Source organism: Schistocerca gregaria, chromosome 1, assembly GCF_023897955.1.
Source record: "Schistocerca gregaria isolate iqSchGreg1 chromosome 1, iqSchGreg1.2, whole genome shotgun sequence".
In the NCBI taxonomy this organism is placed as follows: domain Eukaryota; kingdom Metazoa; phylum Arthropoda; class Insecta; order Orthoptera; family Acrididae; genus Schistocerca; species Schistocerca gregaria.
Genome location: NC_064920.1, coordinates 880,766,948 through 880,786,775, shown reverse-complemented (window position 1 = coordinate 880,786,775; position 19,828 = coordinate 880,766,948). Strand labels below are relative to the sequence as shown.

The 19,828-nt window shown below is 42.8% G+C and overlaps 1 protein-coding gene across 1 annotated transcript in view; it reads right to left on the bottom strand.

Annotated features, from left to right (window-relative positions):
* Nucleotides 1–19,320, bottom strand: part of LOC126273558 (uncharacterized) — a 247,682-nt gene extending 228,362 nt beyond the window's left edge. Inside the window, exon 1 of the mRNA XM_049977043.1 lies at nucleotides 18,892–19,320. Coding sequence (XP_049833000.1) covers nucleotides 18,892–19,071 — 180 coding nt within the window. The 5' untranslated portion in view covers nucleotides 19,072–19,320. The remainder of the gene's footprint in view (nucleotides 1–18,891) is intronic.
* Between the last annotated feature and the right edge of the window lie 508 nt (nucleotides 19,321–19,828).

Sequence of the window (19,828 nt, the reverse complement as noted above, 5' to 3'; positions counted from 1 at the left end):
TGCGAGCATGAGAAGCCAAAGAAGTTGGACACTTCTCCGGCTTAGAAGTGGGGACGGACGTCCCCGATGGGTGGGATGGTGTTGCTCCTGAGGTAGGTGGCGCAGGAGCAACCCGGTGGGTAGAGCCCCTCACTGGCGAGGGGTCAGGAGGAGTTGTACTGCTCGTCGATCCGGCCACAATTGGAGAAACAGACGGGGCTAGCACAGGTGTTGTAGCAGCAGCGTAGGAAGATATTCTCACAGGATGGAGTTGGTCGCATTTCCTTTTGGCCTCAGTATAGGTTAGCCGGTCCAAGGTCTTGTATTCCATGATTTTACGCTCTTTCTGGAAAATTCGGCAGTCTGGCGAGCAAGGTGAATGGTGCTCCCTGCAGTTGACACAGGTGGGAGGCGGGGCACATGGAGTATTGGAATGTGATGGGCGTCCGCAATCTCGACATGTGAGGCTGGAAGTACAGCGAGAAGACATATGGCCGAACTTCCAGCACTTAAAGCACCGCATCGGGGGAGGGATATAGGGCTTAACGTCACATCGGTAGACCATCACCTTGACCTTTTCCGGTAATGTATCCCCTTCGAAGGCCAAGATGAAGGCACCGGTAGCAATCTGATTTTCCTTCGGACCCCGATGAACGCGCCGGACGAAATGTACACTTCAGCGCTCTAAATTGGCGCGCAGCTCTTCATCAGACTGCAAAAGAAGATCCCTATGGTAAATAACTCCCTGGACCATATTTAAACTCTTATGGGGTGTGATCGTAACGGCAACATCACCCAACTTGTCACAAGTGAGTAACCGTCATGAGTTGGCTGAGGATGCAGAGCGCATTTTTGACAAGCCCTCCACCTCCCCAAACTTGTCCTCTAAATGCTCGACGAAGAACCGAGGCTTTGTGGAGAGAAAAGACTCCCCATCAGCCCTCGTACAAACTAAGAAGCATGGCTACTGCCATCCTGAGACTTACGTTCCTCCCACGGTGTGGCCAGGGAGAGGAACGTTTTCGGATCGTACTTCTGAGCGTTAATCAGAGCCTGAGAACGCTTAGAGACTGCTGGTAGCTGGCCACCAGCAAGAGACTATGTACCACGATTCATTGCGGGTCATCCGCCCTGATGCCACCTACTCCAACCAAGGGCCCTCCCCACGGAAGCCACCCAGCCACAGCAAGAGCCACCTGGCAGGATGGCCGTTACCGGGAGTCCCGATACCCCAGGAGGATAGGCATCTACTCCTTGGCATATGTGGGGAGTTAACGGCAGGCATCAGTAGAGCGATCCCTGTGTTGTCAGGGGGCTACAACCAACAAGGTACATGTCGGCCCCACCACAACGGTATGGCTACCGTGCTGGATGTTAGGTAACATGTGGTCCATGGTCGCCGTTGGTGCAGAAAGAGGCCCTGCACAGTGCTAGGTGTAATCTGCACGCAGAAACAGTTATATGCCCAAGAGATGGAGAGTGGATATGACTGCAATTCACCGGTGTATAAGCTGGCGAAAGGTCTGATCGCAAGATGGACACAATGCACCAAGTAAGGCGCCCTTCCTCAATCAGCTCGCTCTTCGGAAAATTTTGAGAGATGGAGGTCAAACCCAACAGGGGACCATCATATAAGGCCGAAAAGTTTGAGACTCCTTTTAGTCGCCTCTTACGACAGGCAGGAATACCGCGGGCCTATTCTGACCCCCGAACCCGCAGGGGGTCGCAATTTCGTTTCCTGAATGTAGATTACATGGGGATGCCCTGATGCTAAAAGTAGTTGTAAATCCTCTTTGTGGGACCAAAGGACCTGAACGTTCTACTGGAGGGTAGTGATGAGGAGGAAGAGATGTAGGGGCCGCCGAGGGAAAGCCGGTGTAGAGTCGCTACTACAGGGCACAGAAGCAGGAGGATCCTGCTCCATAGAGCCCACAGAAGCATTGATTTGCTTGTGCAGTCGCTCCGTCGAGTCCAACGCTGAAAAACGGTTGTAGAACAAGACATTCGAGCACGCGAAGCAGAAAGACCGCTTGCCTTTGAGGGTTACAGGAAAACGGGGGCGTTGTGTGCCTGGGACTGGAGTACTCCTTCTGTTCTTCCCTGCATACTGGTTCTGAAGCAGGTGGCATCGCCCATGAGACGAGAGATTGACGGTTTGTTGCACAGCGGAATGGAGGGGATGACGATGCTACCTTGACACTGGGCGATTTCACAACCCCAGAGCTGAAGTTGAGGTCGCATGTCTGCGTGGCCATGTTCTTCATGGAACTAGGGGTAACAAGAACAGAACTGTAGGTGCCAGACGACAGAACACAGGGTTTTGCGACTAGCCAATAAGTTGCGAGCTACTGGGTAAGGCACTTTTTCCTTTACCCGAATCTCTTGGTCAGCCCGTTCGTCTGCATACACAGGAAAATCCAAAGAGGAGACGGATGGTCACAATTGCAGTTGATGCAGTGGGGAGGAGGAGGTGGAAAATCGCCCTCGTCCACATCCCCACAACAGGTTATTTATTTGGCTGTGTGTTGACAAGACGTTCTAGTGTGGTTGAAACAATGACACTGGTAGCAGCGCATCGGGTTTGGAATGTACAGCCGGACTGTGATAATTTCATAGCCTGCTTTGCTCTTGGATGGCAGCACCACTCTATCAAAGGTGAGGAAATGAGTGCGGTTGGGCACTAAAGAGGAATCAACGTTTTTCATTACACAATCGACGGCAATGAAACCCTGACCAGAGAGGTAAGATTGGATTTCGGTCTCGGTAAGACCGTCTAGCAGCCTGATGTAAATTACACCACGGGAAGAATTCGAAATTCTGTGGGATTCGACACGAACAGGGTAGCCATGGAAAAGCGAGACAGCAAGCAGTTGTTGTGCTTGAGAATCAGAAGCAGTCTTCAAAAGCGAAGTGTCAGTCTGTAAAAGAGACCAGGATTTCACAGGGCCAGGTATTGCATCAACACCTTTCTGAATAATAAACGGATTTACAGTGGCGAAGAACTGATTGTCATCAGTACGTGAGACCACAAGGAACTATGGCGCAGTGGGAAGGGTTTTCGAACAATTAACCTCGTTACATTCACGTTTCGAAGTCGTTAATTAGGAAGATGATTGACTCACTGCGAGAAAGTCCTCCGTGATTGCCGGCGTCTCCGATGGCACGCTCCTTCCAACTGGGGTCTCCCTTCACAAGGGGGAGCACCTGCTTTAAATGTTTGTTCATATCTCAGTTCTCACCTTCCGAACATTTGACAGAGGGACCAATCGGCAATTTGGGAAGGCTGCAGCTCAGGCAATCACTCCTCCCTGGGCCTGGCCTGTACCAGGGGTATGTGCGAACCCTACCTGTCACTCCCCACACCAACCAGAAATTTTGTCTGAGTCGTCTTGTATCTTTTTTTTCTTACAGTCACTCTACTTCGACACCTTACCGTACACTACGGTATCATCAGCAAACAACCGTAGATTGTTGCCCACTCTCTGGGGTACCTAAAACGACATCGTTGAGAGAATCTGTCAGAAACACCATGGCTGCAACAATACAGTCAGACCAACAAACAATCTCGCTGAGGTCTTATGATGTATGATAAGATTTCGTGAATGCCTTTCGGGGACAGCCGAGTCTTGAAACTTCATGTGTCGGTCGACTTTGAGTGGTGGACATGCCACTTCTATGGCTTGGGAACACCCACTATCCACTGTAGTACATAGGTGTCTGATTTCTTGGTGTCTACAGTTAATGTTGACACCAGGAAATTCAATTTTGTTCAATGAATTCTGATACGAACTCCGAGTTTTCGAGACTGGAACGGTAGAGAAATAGCTTAAAGGTGACTCGATGAACCCTCTGTCCGACACTTAACAGTGAACTGCAGAGTATTCATGTGGATGTTGACGTATCTGATGGTATTTCTTTTCAATGTGTCTGTTGCTTTGCCCTTCCATTTCCGGTCCAAATGAGAGAGAAATGATTTTGTGGGTTTTCTGTTCATTCAAAGACAATATTAAATTCGCGTTTCTCACGTGACGGAATGATTAACTGAATAGTTCACTATCTCTCATGCGTTAGCGCACCTGTCATTTACATTTAAGTGTCGAAATGCATCGTTGTACTTGCGTCGTATCTTCGTTCAGTCTGGGCCGAAAGCTATAAATTCGTTCCCGGGGTTTTGAGAATCGATATGGTTCTCATTACATGCACTGGCCTTTTTAAGTAGATAATGCTTCGTATAGATGGAAGGCGCCGATGGGACATTATTCCACGACCACACAGAGCTAGATTGAAAAAAATTTCGTGATGGTTATCGCATAGATTTGTAAAACTTTCTCTCTTCCTTCGTGCGTTCTTCCTCTTGGATACTGTTTTATTTTTCGTTGTGATGGCTAACTTTGTAATTAGAAATACAATGAGTACAAATAATACAATACATACTCAGAGAATGATTTATTTGCCTAGAGGGCTGACTTAACTGAAACAAAAGGTGTGAAAATACACGGGACTTTTAGATAATGATACCTTACACTCTTTGAACCATGATCGTCTCGTATAGCAATTAACCGCTATATACTACAATTAACTTTTATTCAGCAGTGGAATATGCACCATTTTGAAGCTACCCGGCGTATTGTAACTGTGTGCTGGACAGAGACTCTAAATTGGAACCTTTGTCCTTTACGGAAAAAGGCTATACCGAATAAGCTACGTAAGCACAACTCGCGATCCAAAAACCATCCACATGGCTTCACTCTTGTCAGTGCCTTTTCTGCTACGTTACAAACTTGCCCGAAGTTCCCCTGAATGGCTTATGGAACTATCATTCCTTTCTTCCGGCTGTGCTAGCCCCTCAAGGCATGCTAGAGAACTCTTCTAAGTTTAGAAGGGAGCAGAGTGCGCTGAAGCGAAGCTGTGAGGGCGCGTATGGAGACGTGCTTACGTAGAGCACCTGCCCGCGAAAGGCCAATATACGGAATGAGAACCATATCGATTCTCAAAACCCCGGAGACGAATTCTTATAGCTTTCGGCCCAGACTGAACGATGACAGAACGCAAGTACAACGATGCATTTCGACACTTAAATGTAAATAACAGGTGGGCTAACGCGTGAGAGATAGTGAACTCTTTCGTTAATCGTTCCGTCACGTGAGAAACGCGAATTTAATATTGTTTTTGAATGAACAGGAAACCCACAAAATAATTGCTCTCTTATCTGGACAGGAAATGGAAGGGCAAAGCAACAGACACATTCGCTTAAGAACTGCAACTGCTGCGAACACCTCATTAATCCAAGCTCAGAAAGCAAGTTTACATCCCACATGTTTAAAAAAATAAAAGTCAGGGTATCGAATGCAATACGGGCGGAAGTTAAAATCTGTTGCGTTAGCCGATTACGCTAATGCCACTTAGCCTGGCCGCAAGATGAGGCGCAGGTCCGTGAGGTGATGCAGGGTGACTCACGGTGAATTTTTGCGAACCACGCAACTGAATGGTTCTGCGCACGTTAGAGCGCAGCGTGACGTGACCCTGCGGACCGCAGTCTCCTGTATGCAGTTTACTGCGAGGCTCACGGTGATTCTGGCTGTTGGTAACTCGAAATGGAGGAAAAGCTAATTGAAGCCGTACGTGTTCGCATAGTTGTGTATGGCACAAGCCATGAAGATTACTTGAAAACGAAGCTGAAAGCTGAGAAGTGGGAGGAAGTGGCCAAGGAAACGTACATACGAAATAGTAAGTTGCATTGTAAATCGTTAACATTCTACATTGACATTGTTAAAACTCTGTATCAACTTTTCGTGATGTGCTCTGTCCTGGTTAAATGTTTATCAAAAAAGATGCCTTGGTTCCTTACAATATCATTCCCTACTAGCGTGTAGCCCTCCACATCTACCCAGTGAAAACGGAATAGATGGATTTAACCACGTCTTTGATATCAATATAGAAACGAAACTGTAATGACACAAAGTTCTCTGAGGAGTGTTTAAATTGATTTGTTGTTGGATAGTTCTTATGACTAAAGGATTCTGTTTCTACTAGGAAAATACGGTTTCTGTTAACTGATAATAATGAAATTTGCCCACTTCTCGCTATACATACAGCAAGGGCTTTTCTCATCAGCTACTCTGCCCCTTCTGACTCACGCCATATGGTCCTCCTCGTGCCTTCTTCGGCGTGAGAACCTGTAGCCAGTTTCATCAAAGCTATGTAACACACCGTTTCGAACTCAAACTCGGAATCGGAATCCTATTCTGAACTTATGTCTATTAACATAGCAGAAGTAGTCGCCATCTCTGCCGGAGCCAAAGTTCCTCAGCAAACTGCGATCCAACTTGCGATGATTGTCGCCGTGACTCATGCTGCCGTGAGGAATTTGGCGTGAGCCCCCCTGCGTCACCTCACGCGCCTGCGTCTCATCTTGCCTTATAGATGGCTGGCGCTCTCGAACGGTAATGAACAGGCTCGTATAACTTTGAACCTTGATTTCTCAAAAACCACTGCGAAGCGAACGCACTGTACTCAAGCACCATTTGTTACATGTTCGTACACAGAGTGACGATTAACGTTTAAATAACCCCGAAGCAACGTGGGTGAGGCTGAGATAGGTAATGTAATACAATACATATGGGACCGCAAATGTCGGGAAATACCCTAAAAGTGGACGACAAATGTTGAACACGCGACGTCACCAGATGATGTACCTCGGCGCACGTACAGCGGTTAAGCCCACCGGTCTGTCGCAGCGGATCATCCCAACCTAGTCAAGCATTCACATCGGTGTGTGTCCGGACCTACGGTACGTGCGCTACTACTTGCGTCTGGCACTGTATTGGGTTAGGCAATTATGTGTTAGCGTCAAGGTACGATTTACTATTTTATTTGCTGGTTTCGCGGTCTCCACTGGTTTACTGCAAAACACGGTACAACAAAAACTTAGGGTATTGCATCAAAACTAAATGAGTACAAGCTTCCGAACTGCGTCGCTGCCAATAAATGACCTACGTTTTCGTTATTAAACCAAGCCCGTGAACAAAAAAGGAAGCAGCAAAACGAAAAAAGCAAAATAAAAACAGCTTTTGCTTGGTTGCGGCGAGGACAATAATATTGTAACTTGTACAACAGATCATTTTTGTAAAAGTGTTCGAAAAGAGCCTAGCGGAACAATGTACAGCACTGCCCCCTATCTGCAAGGGTAGGATTGATAAGCCAGCCCCCTCCCTCCCCCCCTCCGCGCTTCACGCCGTGGGCCTCGTACGTGATCAGCGCCGACGAGATATGAACTTGGCACGTCACGTAAGTCGGCTTGCCCGCCAAACTTCTCGAACGCTTGGCTCCGTCCAGGGTTCACGGGAAATCAAAAAGTAATTGGAGCACCAACAGAGACTGCTGCTGACACTAATGGCCTGCTGTGACGTACGCGTCATGGCCTGTCTTTCTCGGGGGCCTCGTACATGATCTGGTGACGTCACATGTTCAACATTTCCCGATATATGCTGCCCATGTGTCTATATGAAATTACTTGTTTCAGCGTCATCTGCGTCTCTTCTGGGGTTTTTAAACGTTAATGACAATCACCCATTATACTAAAATTCCAACGTTGAGCAAAAGTAGCGACTCGTTGAGTGTATGTTTTCCTTCTCATTTGCCCGATCGAATGTCTAAGCTGTGAACCAATTAACACTTTCGCTGACAGCTGCATCACTTGATCCTGTTCTTGTCAACAGACACACCAACGTTAAAATTTATACATTTTCTGTTTTCTTTACTGTGACAGATGTGACCAACTTTGTAATGGTACATGATTATGCTGCATCAAATATAAAGAACCAGAATGACCTTTTCGCTCTGCAGCAGAGTATACGCTGTCGTGAAACATACTTATATTAAAACTGTGCATCAGACTAAGATCAGTATCCGATCCCTTCCCCTTGCCGGTAGTATCTCATCACCATGTCAAGAAAGTGTGCAGAATTCGAAAAGCAGGAATGGAATTATGAGACAGGTTGTGACTTGTTCCTGCGCAGTACAGATGGCAAGAATACCAAGCGCGTAAGGCAAAGGATCTCTGTTCGAGGGTGCGTGTTGTTTATGGGCGCACAACGGTAGGGTTATCAGCAACCATGTTGGAGTACTGCTCTGGTACACACCTACATCTACATACACACTTCGCGCAAGCTACGAGAGTTCTACGATGGTAGATCAAACAATAACACCTCCTGTGTCATAAAAATTTAATAATGAGCGTATAATAGCGGAATTGGTACAAATCACAGTCTAAACAACCATCCAAAAGTTTGCAGACACTATGCTATGTATTACAACGGAGAAAGATGGGAATGATCTATGTGAGTTGTTTGGATACAGAACAGTATGTTCAAATAACGATTAATAATGATACAGTATAGTACAGATAATTATTGTACATATTGGTATTGCTCAGTTTTATATAAAGTGACTATACCAGTCTAAACAGTTCTACTGAACTCAACAGATTGCTCCAGTATACGGCACGACTGTGTAGAAGTACGTTGTTTACAGTTCTGTTCAGTTCAGTTGTGTTCCGTTTCTGTGAAGTTCGGACACGGCGAAAGGAGGTAGTACATGCAGTGAAAATAACTGAAAATGGCTCCTAGGTCCAGATTCCTGATGGTATACGGGTAAAGATAATCACTTTGCACCACGAAAGCAATAGTGTCCGATAAATATCAAAGAAACTGAGGATTTCATCAGCGGAGTTGTCAAGACCATACACCGCCATCGAGATACGAGCTCTTATGATGGCCGTCCTCGCTCAGGAGCACTCAGAAGAATATCAGACAGCCAGGAAAAGTATTTGGTAGTGACCACAAAACGTAATACATTAAAAAATTTCTGAGTTCTGAACTACACACATCATGGGATATACCTTTGAGTGAATCAACAGTGAGGCAGAAAAGAACCTCCAGGGTTATGTAGCAGCAAGGAAACCATTGTTGCGCTCTGTTAACAAAATGAAAAGGCTTCAGTAGGCTACGGCACACCAACATTGGACAACAGGGGATTGTGGAAGTCTTATTCATCGATGAATCCAAGTTCGAAATATTTAGAAGTAAACGCCGTCAATTCGTACGATGTTTACCCCATGAATTCCAACTATGAAGCATGGAATTTATGAAGATCTTTTAAAGAGAATAAAGTCGGAGATTGGATGAAAGTAGATTAAAAAATGAACCAAAAGGATTATCAAACAATTCCCCACCGACGTACTAAGGCATCTGGTTTGCGTCTGATTAGGAAAGCGTTTCTCTTGCAGCAAGACGATGTCCCGCTTATGTCAGAACTGTGTGCACTCTCTAGAGGTTCAGAAAATTTTGAAAAACATGGAATGGCCTCCCCAGTCCCCTGATTGTAAACCAATCGAGCTACTATGAGATGCGATGGACAGGTGGATCCGAAAACGGGGAATAATGAACGGGACACACTTGGGGGACGTCCAGCGGCTAGAGTGGAGCCTAATTCCATATGAAACCCTGGAAAAGTTGACCCAACCCATTCCGAGGGTTGCAAGGCAGTGATTAAAAGCAAAGGCTTTGCTAATTTGAGAAATCTCAAATTCAGTAGTTGTATTTACCTATGTATAATTTGAGCTTACTAAACATTTAGAGAACAATAAAATACAAGTTTACAATATATTTCCTTTCCATTGTCCATATTAGCATTTGGTGTTTCCAAACTTATGGAGCGTAGTGTAGCTCCAAGCAGGAAAAGTTAGACCAAGCCAAATAAAGATTGTGCAGTGCATAAGGCAGCATTGACCAACCCATTTTCGCAATTGCTGGATTGTGAAAAATATGTGGAGGCGTGCAAAACTGCCTTCTTTAAGTTTCTTAAGTGTAATTACGTCGATTTCGCTGTTGATAGTGAGCTCTGACGCGTCTGTCTCCTTGAATCACTTCATCAGGACATTGTCGACTGTCATCTGTGACAGTTTAACTGCTGGCCACTGCGCAGTTAATCTGCAATGTCTGGTTCTCTGTTATAACTTTACCCAACGCCGCAAATAGCTGATGTTTACTACAGCGGTCTCTAACATTTATTCATGAATGAAATTAAAACAACTTTAGAATCATAGCTCAAGAAGCGAAACCCTGAATTTTTTTACAAACTGTCTTTGATGCCTGGGTTCAAGGACGGCGCAAATGTGTACCAATGAATAGTTACTACGTTGAACGGCAGTACCTGTATTGTGTTAGAGGACAGTTCAGCCCATGACCCGTGCTGATTCTGACTTTTTATCCATGTTCGTATGTTGGTGGCTCTAGGATTGTTCTCCAGTCTGTCGCAAATGTCGGTTCTATAAGATTTCTCAGTAGCGTTCCGCGAAAAGAACGTCGTCTGCCATCCAGAGATACCCATTTTAGTTCAAGGAGCATTTTCATAATACTCATCTAACCTGCTGACAACAAATGTAGTAACACACATCTGAACTGCTTCGATGCCATCCTTTAATTCGACCTAGTGGGAATCCCAAACACTAGCAGTACTCAAGAAGTGGCCGCACATGTTTTCTGCACGTGATCTCCATTATAAATTAACTATTATATTCGTAGCGTTTTCCCAGAAGTTTAATAAACACAAAGGATAGACATAACAGAGACTTTAGACATCAACAATATATTTTACTTCACTATTTACAACGGTCTAACAACGCCGTGGTAATTATTCGATTCCATGACTGTAGAAGTCACGTGGTTTGGAGGAGAACTCGTCGAGCCAAATTCGGAGTGCATTTTCCATCCGGAAAAGAATTTTCTTGAGGATTGTTCGACAGACAGAGGAAAAGGTGAGAAACTGGGGCGCACGATTAGATGAATAAGGTGGGTGCGGAATGATTTCAACAACGGTATAAGGTTTTTTTGTCGGTCCAGCAGAATGTAGGCGGGCGTTATCCTGGAGTATTAACATGGTTCTTGGAATGCGTTTGCAAGACGTCTCAGTTGTTGATCAGCAGTGATGGTTACACCTCGGAGAAGCAATTTGTACACCACACCGTATCAGTTCCATGAGATGCAAAGCAATCTTTTGTGGGTGCGCGCAGATCTTTATACGGGAAGCCGTTGCTTTGTTTGGAGGCAACCATTCCTTTCTACATCTATATCGATACTCTGCAAATCACATTTAAGTGCCTGGCAGAGGGCTCTATTATTCCAATCTCGTATAGCGCGCGGAGAGAATGAACACCTATATCTTTCCGTACGAGCTCCGATTTCCCTTATTTTGTCGTGCTGATCGTTTCTCCCTATGTAGGTCGGCGTTAACAAAATATTTTCGCATTCAGAGGATAAAGTTCGTGTTTGGAATATCGTGAGAAGATTCCGTCGCAACGAAAAACGCCTTTCTTTTAACGATTTCCAGCCCAAATCCTGTGTCATTTCTGTGACACTATCTCCCATATTTAGCGATAATACAAAACGTGCTACCCTTCGTTGAACTTTTTCGATGTACTCCGTCAGTCCTATCTGGTAAGGATCTCACACCGCGCAGCAGTATTCTAAAAGAGGACGGACAAGCGCAGTGTAGGCTCTCACCTTAGTAGGCCTGTTACATTTTTTAAGTGTCCTGCGAATAAAACGCCGTCTGGTTAGCCTTCCCCACAACATTTTCTGTGTGTTCCTTCCAATACCTATGTATTTTACTGAATTTACGGCTTTTAGATTGGGCTAATTTATCGTGTAACCGAAGTTTAACGAGTTCCTTTTAGCACTCATGTGGATGACCTCACATTTTTCGATATTCAGGGTCGACTGCCACTTTTCGCACCATTCAGATATTTTTACAAGTCGTTTTGCAGTTTGTTTTGATCTTCTGATGACTTTATTAGTCGATAAACGACAGCGTCATCTGCAAACAACCGAAGACGGCTGCTCAGATTGTCTCCCAAATCGTTTATCTATATAAGGAACAGTAAAGGTGCTGTACCACTATCTTGGGGAACGCCAAAAATCACTTCTGTGTTACTCAATGACTTTCTGTCAATTACTACGAACTGTGTGACCTCTCTGACAGGAAATCACAAATCCAGTCACATAACTGTGACTATATTCCGTAAGCAGGCAATTTCACTACGAGCCGCTTGTGTGTTACAGTGTCAAAAGCCTTCCGGAAATCCAGAAATACGGAATCGATCTGAAATCCCTTGTCAATCGCTCTCAACACTTTATGTGAATGAAGAGCTAGTCGTGTTTCACAGGGACAATGTTTTCTAAACCCATGCTGACTGTGCGTCAATACACAGTTTTCTTCGAGGTAATTCATAATGTTAGAACACAATGTATGTTCTAAAATCCAGCTACATATCGACGTTACCGATATGGGCCTGTAATTTAGTGGATTGCCCCTACTACCTTTCTTGAATATTGGTGTGACCTGTGCAACTCCCCAGTCTTTGGGAACGGATCTTTCGTCGAGAAAACAGTTGTGTATCGTTGTTAAGTATGGAGCTAATGCATTAGCATACTCTGAAACGAACCTAATTGCTATACAGTCTGGACCAGAAGACTTGCTTTTATTAAGTGATTTAAGTTGCTTCACTTCTCCGAGGATATTTACTACTACGTTACTCATGTTGGCAGCTGTTCTCGAGTCGAATTCTGGAATATTTACTTGACTTCTTTTATGAAGGTATTTCGGAAGGCTACGTTTAGTATCTCTGCTCCGGCAGCACTGTCTTCGATAGTATCTTCATTGCTATCGCGCAGAGAAGGCATTGATTGTTTCTAGCCGCAAACATAATTCACATACGACCAGAATCTCTTTGGATTTTCTGCCAGATTTCCAGACAAAGTATCCACAACGGAACTGTTATAGGCATCTCGCAATGAAGTTCGCGGTAAATTTCGAGCTTCTGTAAAACATCGCCAATCTTGGGAATTTTACGTCTGTTTAAATTTGGCATGTTTGTTTCATTGTTTCTGCAACAGTGTTCTAACCCGTTTTGTGTACCAAGGAGGATCAGCTCCGTCGTTTGTTAACTTATTTGGTATAAATCTCTCAATTTCTGCCAATACTATTTGTTTGAATTTAAGCCACATATGGTCTACACTTACATTATTAATTTTGAATGAGTGGAGATTGTCTCTCAGAAAGGCGTCAAGTGAATTTATATCTGCTTTTCTAGCTAGGTATATTTTTCGCTTATTTTTCGGGGGTCTGGGGATTACAATATTCAATCTCGCTACCACAACCCTTACGTTAACAAAAAGAAACAATTTCTCGTCACCAGTAACGATGCAGGAGAGGAATGGTCGGTGTTGTACACGAGCCAAATGATGGCGAGCAAGTAGAGATGCTATATGGCACCCACCCGCTAATTTTTGCGATTTTGGCTTCCGGTACCCGTACACCCTTCCCCACTGAATGCAAACGTCGCACGACGTTGGACTGATCACAGTTCATCACATTTTCCAGTCCTCCAGTAAACTGACGTGGATTAATGCGTTAAACGATCTTCTTCAAATGCTGAATGTCTTCCTGAGCGTAGAGTCACTAATGACAAACCGATATTCATGAAGACGAGAAAACGATTTTCTTGTGTGCTCTGTCGAATGGCACTATCCCCATACACTGCACAAATGTTTCCGGCTGCCTCTGCTACTGTAACCCCTCAAACAGAAGAATATGTCTGATTTCTCCACTATCTAGCTCGCTCGGCTCCACTCACAATCTCCTAATGACAATGTGTAAACCCAAATAGCAACAATGAACTACAAATTAAAAGAATGACAGTCGATAGATAAACCTACAGCAACATGCAAAAGAAAAACAGTACTATCTTATGCAACAACCTAATACTTTCCTGGAGATCACCAAATAAACCAATGTCGACCATTTTGCCTTCCCTACAACCCATCTTACGTGTTCATTCCATTTTACGTCCTTTCAACGCTATGCCTTTTTTTTCCTTACAAAGAGGTAATGTGTCAGCTAGCACACACTAATATTGTATTCGAACACTACAAGATCGTGTTTCGTCAAATGTTTAAGAAAAGCGAAACAAAGACTCCCTATAATCTATTTCTGTCCTAATTTTCATAGCAAATCATAAATTGGGAAATGGACAAACAGGGTATCAGACCAACCAGCGGCAGGTTTAGTTTTAGTAAAAAAAGTTTAATTGCTTGAAAGTAATTTAGGTAATTAAGATTAACTTTATTATTTGAAGGAAAATCAAAATATTTCATGAAGATCTGCTGCTAGCTCCATAAACGTGTATAGTCAAAGAGTTCATCTGTTCCAATACTACCAATTTTGCGCATAAAATGTTACTTTCGTGCAGAAATTGAGAAAATCTTCCTTTTATGTTAAAAAATTGAATAAATAGCAAAAATACAGCATAAACCAAAACTTCTCTTTCTCTTGCTTTATACACTCATAATAATAATAATAATAATAATAATAATAATAATAATAATAATAATAATAATAATGGAATACTGATAAATACTTAAATATGTTACATGCTTTCTGAAAAAAATCTTTAAAATAAAAAACTGAAAAGAGCAGTCAAAAGTTTTATGAAATACTTTGCCTAAAAGTACGAACTAAAATTGATTAGAGAAACATCTGACACGCTTCATTTCCTGTTGATTATTTCGAGCATCATTCAGAGGTGTGGCGAATGTTTATTTTTTACGTTTAGATAAACCATTTCACGAAACATCTGACTATATATTTTTTAAATTACTACTCATCTTCACAAACATTTTTCCACGTTAACAGTAAGCTGCCTTTCATCTCAATAAATCGAAACTATTTTGATGTCATATTGTATCCTCCTCTACTCCATTCAACATTTTGCGGTACATTACAACCTCGTCAGCAAACAGTTACAGATTTACTGCTGTCACCCTTAGGTGTCAATTCATTTATGTACATACGGAACATCATTGTTTGTCTTTCACGAATTTAATGTGTGCAGAACCGCTATTTGCAATTCTGTCGCTGACTTATCGTCACAGAGTCATCAGTTATCATGCTCAAATGGTTCAAATGACTAAGCACTATGGGACTTAAGATCTGAGGTCATCAGTCCCCTAGAACTTAGAACTACTTAAACCTAACTAACCTAAGGACACCACACATATCCATGACCAAGTCAGGATTCGAACCTGCGACCGCAGCAGCAACGCGGTTCCGGACTGAAGCGTCTAAAACCGCTCGGCCACAGCGGCCGGGAGTCATACTCACAAAGTGTCGAAAGCGTTAAGCGAGTCGTTATCGATTATCGATTACGCACCTACAGAAGATGTTCTCAGATTTTTTAATAGTCAAGGGAACGATCGCACTAACTTTCGGTGGTAATAGTCTCGTCATTCACGAACCTCAGGAAACAAACTAAGAAGAATAAGCTAATGCTAATAAAAGAAATGCACAAAAACATGAATGTTCTACAGTATTAGCCTTATTTAGTTATCCGGATATCAGCTTAGATGGCACTGTAAGACGAAGAGTGGTTAACAAAAGCAGTTGATATTGTGAATATAAACATTTAATTGCTTTTCTTTTCGATAAAAATGTGGTCAGAACAATTTGTAAATGTTTTGTAGGGTAGGTCGTGCTGAGAAATAACTTGTGTTTTTTAGAAGTTAATTAGCATTGACGTTAGCCAGGCAAGCCGTTGCACGCGCAAATTCAAGCGCTCCGCCACATACGACAATTAGTGTGAATTTTTCTCGTAGCGTATATGATAGCGCACGAGATTGTTCAGCCTTTGGCTCGAGTTCGATCCTTGCTACCGCCCCACGTCCAATTTGTATCGCTCTCTTGTTCGGTTTTAGTAAACGAAACCTAGAACACGTTTGGCGACTCCGTCTCTAATGGGCTGCTTGAATTTGCGCTCGCAACGGCCTGATTGGCTAATTGCTCCTAATTATGTCTGAAACGGCGCATCGTGTCGAATTTTTTCTTAACTATGCCTCAGCAAATCCTGCTCTCCAATACCCTAACAAGCTTTTCAGACTTTCTCTGACCACTCTGTATATGAAACTGTTCACATGTTCATATTAGAAACTATTTTCTGTTAATGAATTACCCAGCCTTCCCCACCTAAGAGAGAAAGATAACGGCGTGTCTCAGTACATTTCCAATAGGCTCCTCTGCATCGTGAGCTTCAGCTTGCGACTTTTGTTTCAAACTCCCCTTAGACACACTCGAGGGGGTTTACAACCTGGTGTGGGGAGATGTCACTTTTTATTACTTTTTCGACCTAATGTGACTAATATTCTATAGATCCTGGTAAAAGCTGACAGAAGCACATTTTTGATTAAGTGCAATACAGCCAAATGACTAAGTTAATAATACTAAAATATTAATACAACCTTGAAATAAAGCGTTAGTTTCAAGAACCCCCGCGATGATATTTAATGGAGTAGGAGAAACCGGTGTACGAGGTTTCTTTCATTCACTTAAATTCCATAGCGCTATCAACAATACATTTAATAGGGTCTCACATGTTACAGAATACACATACCATTTATTTAGCTGCTGCACCAACATCAGCGTCTGTGAAAAAAAATTGTTAAAATGTCAAGCTTTTTATAGAGGTTCACAAAGAATCTCTCACTACAGCATTTTGGGTTTGGTAGGTTGCTAGAGTATTACTGGATGGCTGAAGCTGTGAAGCAGATTTTGAACGATTTGAGGATAGCTCTGTCATTGAGAATATGGCCCTCGAACGACAAGGGTCCTAGTTCGGTTCGCGACCTGATACTCTGTTTTAATTTGTCTAATCTTTTAGGAAGGTCTCAGAAGTATGGTTTCGAACTAATAGCGGATATAATTCTTGTACCATTCTCCCGTATTTTGGAAATTTATTTAAGCTAAGCTTCCCCAAAAAGATTGATGTGTTACTTCTCAGACTGTGTGTGAATGAAGGCATCTCGAAATACTGAGTGATAATTTCATCCGTTTGGCTCACCCACTGTAATAAAAAACCTTATTAAGTTAATTTTCTTTTTTTGTCTTTAAACACGTTTTAGATGAAAACACAGACGTATACCACGTGGACTTGTGTGAAGCGCAATATTCTCTCGTCACACTTAAGTGCATCCAGCAAGTCCACATCTCTTTTAAACAAATTAATCAAGAAAAAAGCAAGTGACATTGCTAACCCACTGATATCTTTCCAGTTTCGTCTTAACGCATTGCGCGCTAATTTATGAGAAACACACAAAATTAGGTACTTCAGTCAGATACGCATGAAAGTTTCGTGTCGGCTTATTGGCTTTTGTCTGCTACATCAAGCAGTCAATGCAAGGGTGGTTAGTTCTTTTACATCTGTCTACTGTAGTTAATTCCTGACGAGATTCAATTGCCACCATAGGAAAGCAATCTACAAAAAATTAAAACTTAACACACACAGCAATAGCTATGGGACTATTGAAACATAGGACGCATACGGCTCTTCCTTCCACTGTACAATAAACTACCCATGCATCATTGTGTACAGATGGACAAAATACATAAAACGTCTCTAAAATGATTCATTGAGCGAGAGAGCTCTGTTATTAAGACACGGGACTCCATTGGGGAGGATGGCAATCAAATCCCCGTCCGGTTATTTGTTTTAAGGTTTTCCACGATTTCCCTAAATCCCTTACAGCCTCCTCCCCCCCCCCCCCCCCCCCACAAGGCCACATCTCTCTCTCTCTCTCTCTCTCACACACACACACACACACACACACACACACACACACACACACATTCTCATTGTGTAATCCTTTGTCACATTATGCAGAACTGTACCTAAAACCACGTATTTTAATTAGACGTAGCCTTTCGCTGGTTTTCGCTCACAAACTGTATCTACCCGGATTTTATTGTTTCCGATGCACACAGCACGCTGGTACACGTAAAAGAATACATTTACAGAATTTTAGTGGAAGCGGTAGGGTCAAGGTATATCCACAATTTTTCTGGACTGTTGTAACGATTTTACGTTACGAATTTAGAAATAAATAAGACGTTACGTAGTTTAAATAGTAAAACTTTCTACATACCCAGTCTAAATAACGTATTTTCATTAAAGCACAGCTGTAAACATGTGACTTACGACTGCAAAATTTCAATATTTGGGGGAGTTGGGAAGATCAAAACTACAGCGGAAACGTATCGTGCACTAACCGAACATTATTATTAGTTTATTTTTCACGCTACCACTCACTCAAAATTTAAATCACGGTCTGGTGGGATATAATCAAAACATTCCTTTATTAGCACAAATTATAGTTTGGTGAAAAAAACCAACATCTGCAAAATGTTCGGTATTTTTCATGCCAGAAATTCAATTCAAAAATTTTGCACGTTTACTATTATTTTTCACACCGCATATTCTATAAAATTAATGGAAAATTTTTTAATTACTGCATCTCAATGTGTTACATAAATCCAAGATATAACATGACTGCATAGTAAACAAATTGCAATATTCATTTAGAGTTAATGCCCTATAAAATTAAGTCGAAGCCAACCAAACGACAGCTATGTATGTTCAATATGTCATCCATTTATTCGTAATCTGTAGAACGAAAGCAAAATAAATTAAGATTAGTACTTTAGCAATAGAAACAGGGAGTAAAACGAGGTTATTTAGCGTCAGTCGTTGAGCTAGTAAATATTCGGTCCAAATATTAAGTAAATCGAAAATTTTTCCTCAATCTTCAAAACCGTCATTAAAGTACGGTCAACGGTGAACTGTATCGCCGAAATAGTGTTCTCTTGCTTAGCAATGCTTTCGTTACATCAACACAGTCATGTCTAAGCATGTGAACACTACTAAAGTACGTTTGTATTCGAAGACGGGGAGCATTTGATTAAGCAGTAGTCTAACATGCTAGTGCGGAATACAGGGCTACAACCAATCAACAACAGGGTTCTTTGTACCTTCAGGTTTGCAGGAATGTTCATCACCATTGCGACACTCTGTAGTTCCTTGTAGCTAAGGCCCGATAGTTGTTCGGCGGTAGCCGTTTTGTTTACGTTCTCTTCCGCGGATGATGTCAACGGCTGAGGGGGAGGTGTCAGCCTCTTCGCCCCGGAAACTGCTGCCACTCCCTCGGCCATGTTGACTGCTTGATGCCTCGGTCTGATAATGCTATCAACCTCGGTGCTTGTCCTAACCCCTTCGCACTACACGACGACACCGTGATATCTTCGACAACAAATGCCTAGCATGGAGCAGTAGGCAGAAGCAGCACGGGCAGTATAATGGCAGGTGGGGGTACGCAGTGACGTAATAGGCTCTGTAGTAGCGGCGCACTCTGTTGATGACCAATGGTACTCATCTTCCGCGAACACCACATACCCCCATGTGCAGGTACGGGTGACGTAGCGAGTCGCACTGACGAAACGAAATTATGGGCGAATGCTGAACTGTGAAGATATGTAACACATTTTTCATGATAAAAACCTTATTTGATGCAACAAAGTTAAAACTGTATGATGTTTTTGAAAATTAACAGCTGCGTCACTGTACAGCGTAAGAAAGCAGCTGTCTTCGAACTCCCAACCCATTTTTTTGCCTTTCGCACAAATGCAGTAGTCACGTCTGAGAGTATAGTAAAGAAAAAGTAGCTGAACGTCGCAGTTTTCCCAGGATTTTTAGTTATTCATGTCCCGAAAGTTACGGAGAAAATTCCTCTTCCCCTTTAATTTAGATACATTTCATTTTTGTTTCGCCAAGAAATATTGTTTAATATTAGAACTCGTTTTGGAACGTTATCTCTACGTAATTTGTACATAAACCGGTAATTGTCACACTAAAAGGCAAATAAAGGAAGTATAAACTGTGAATACTGTCTGGTGTTCGCGTCGTAGAGGT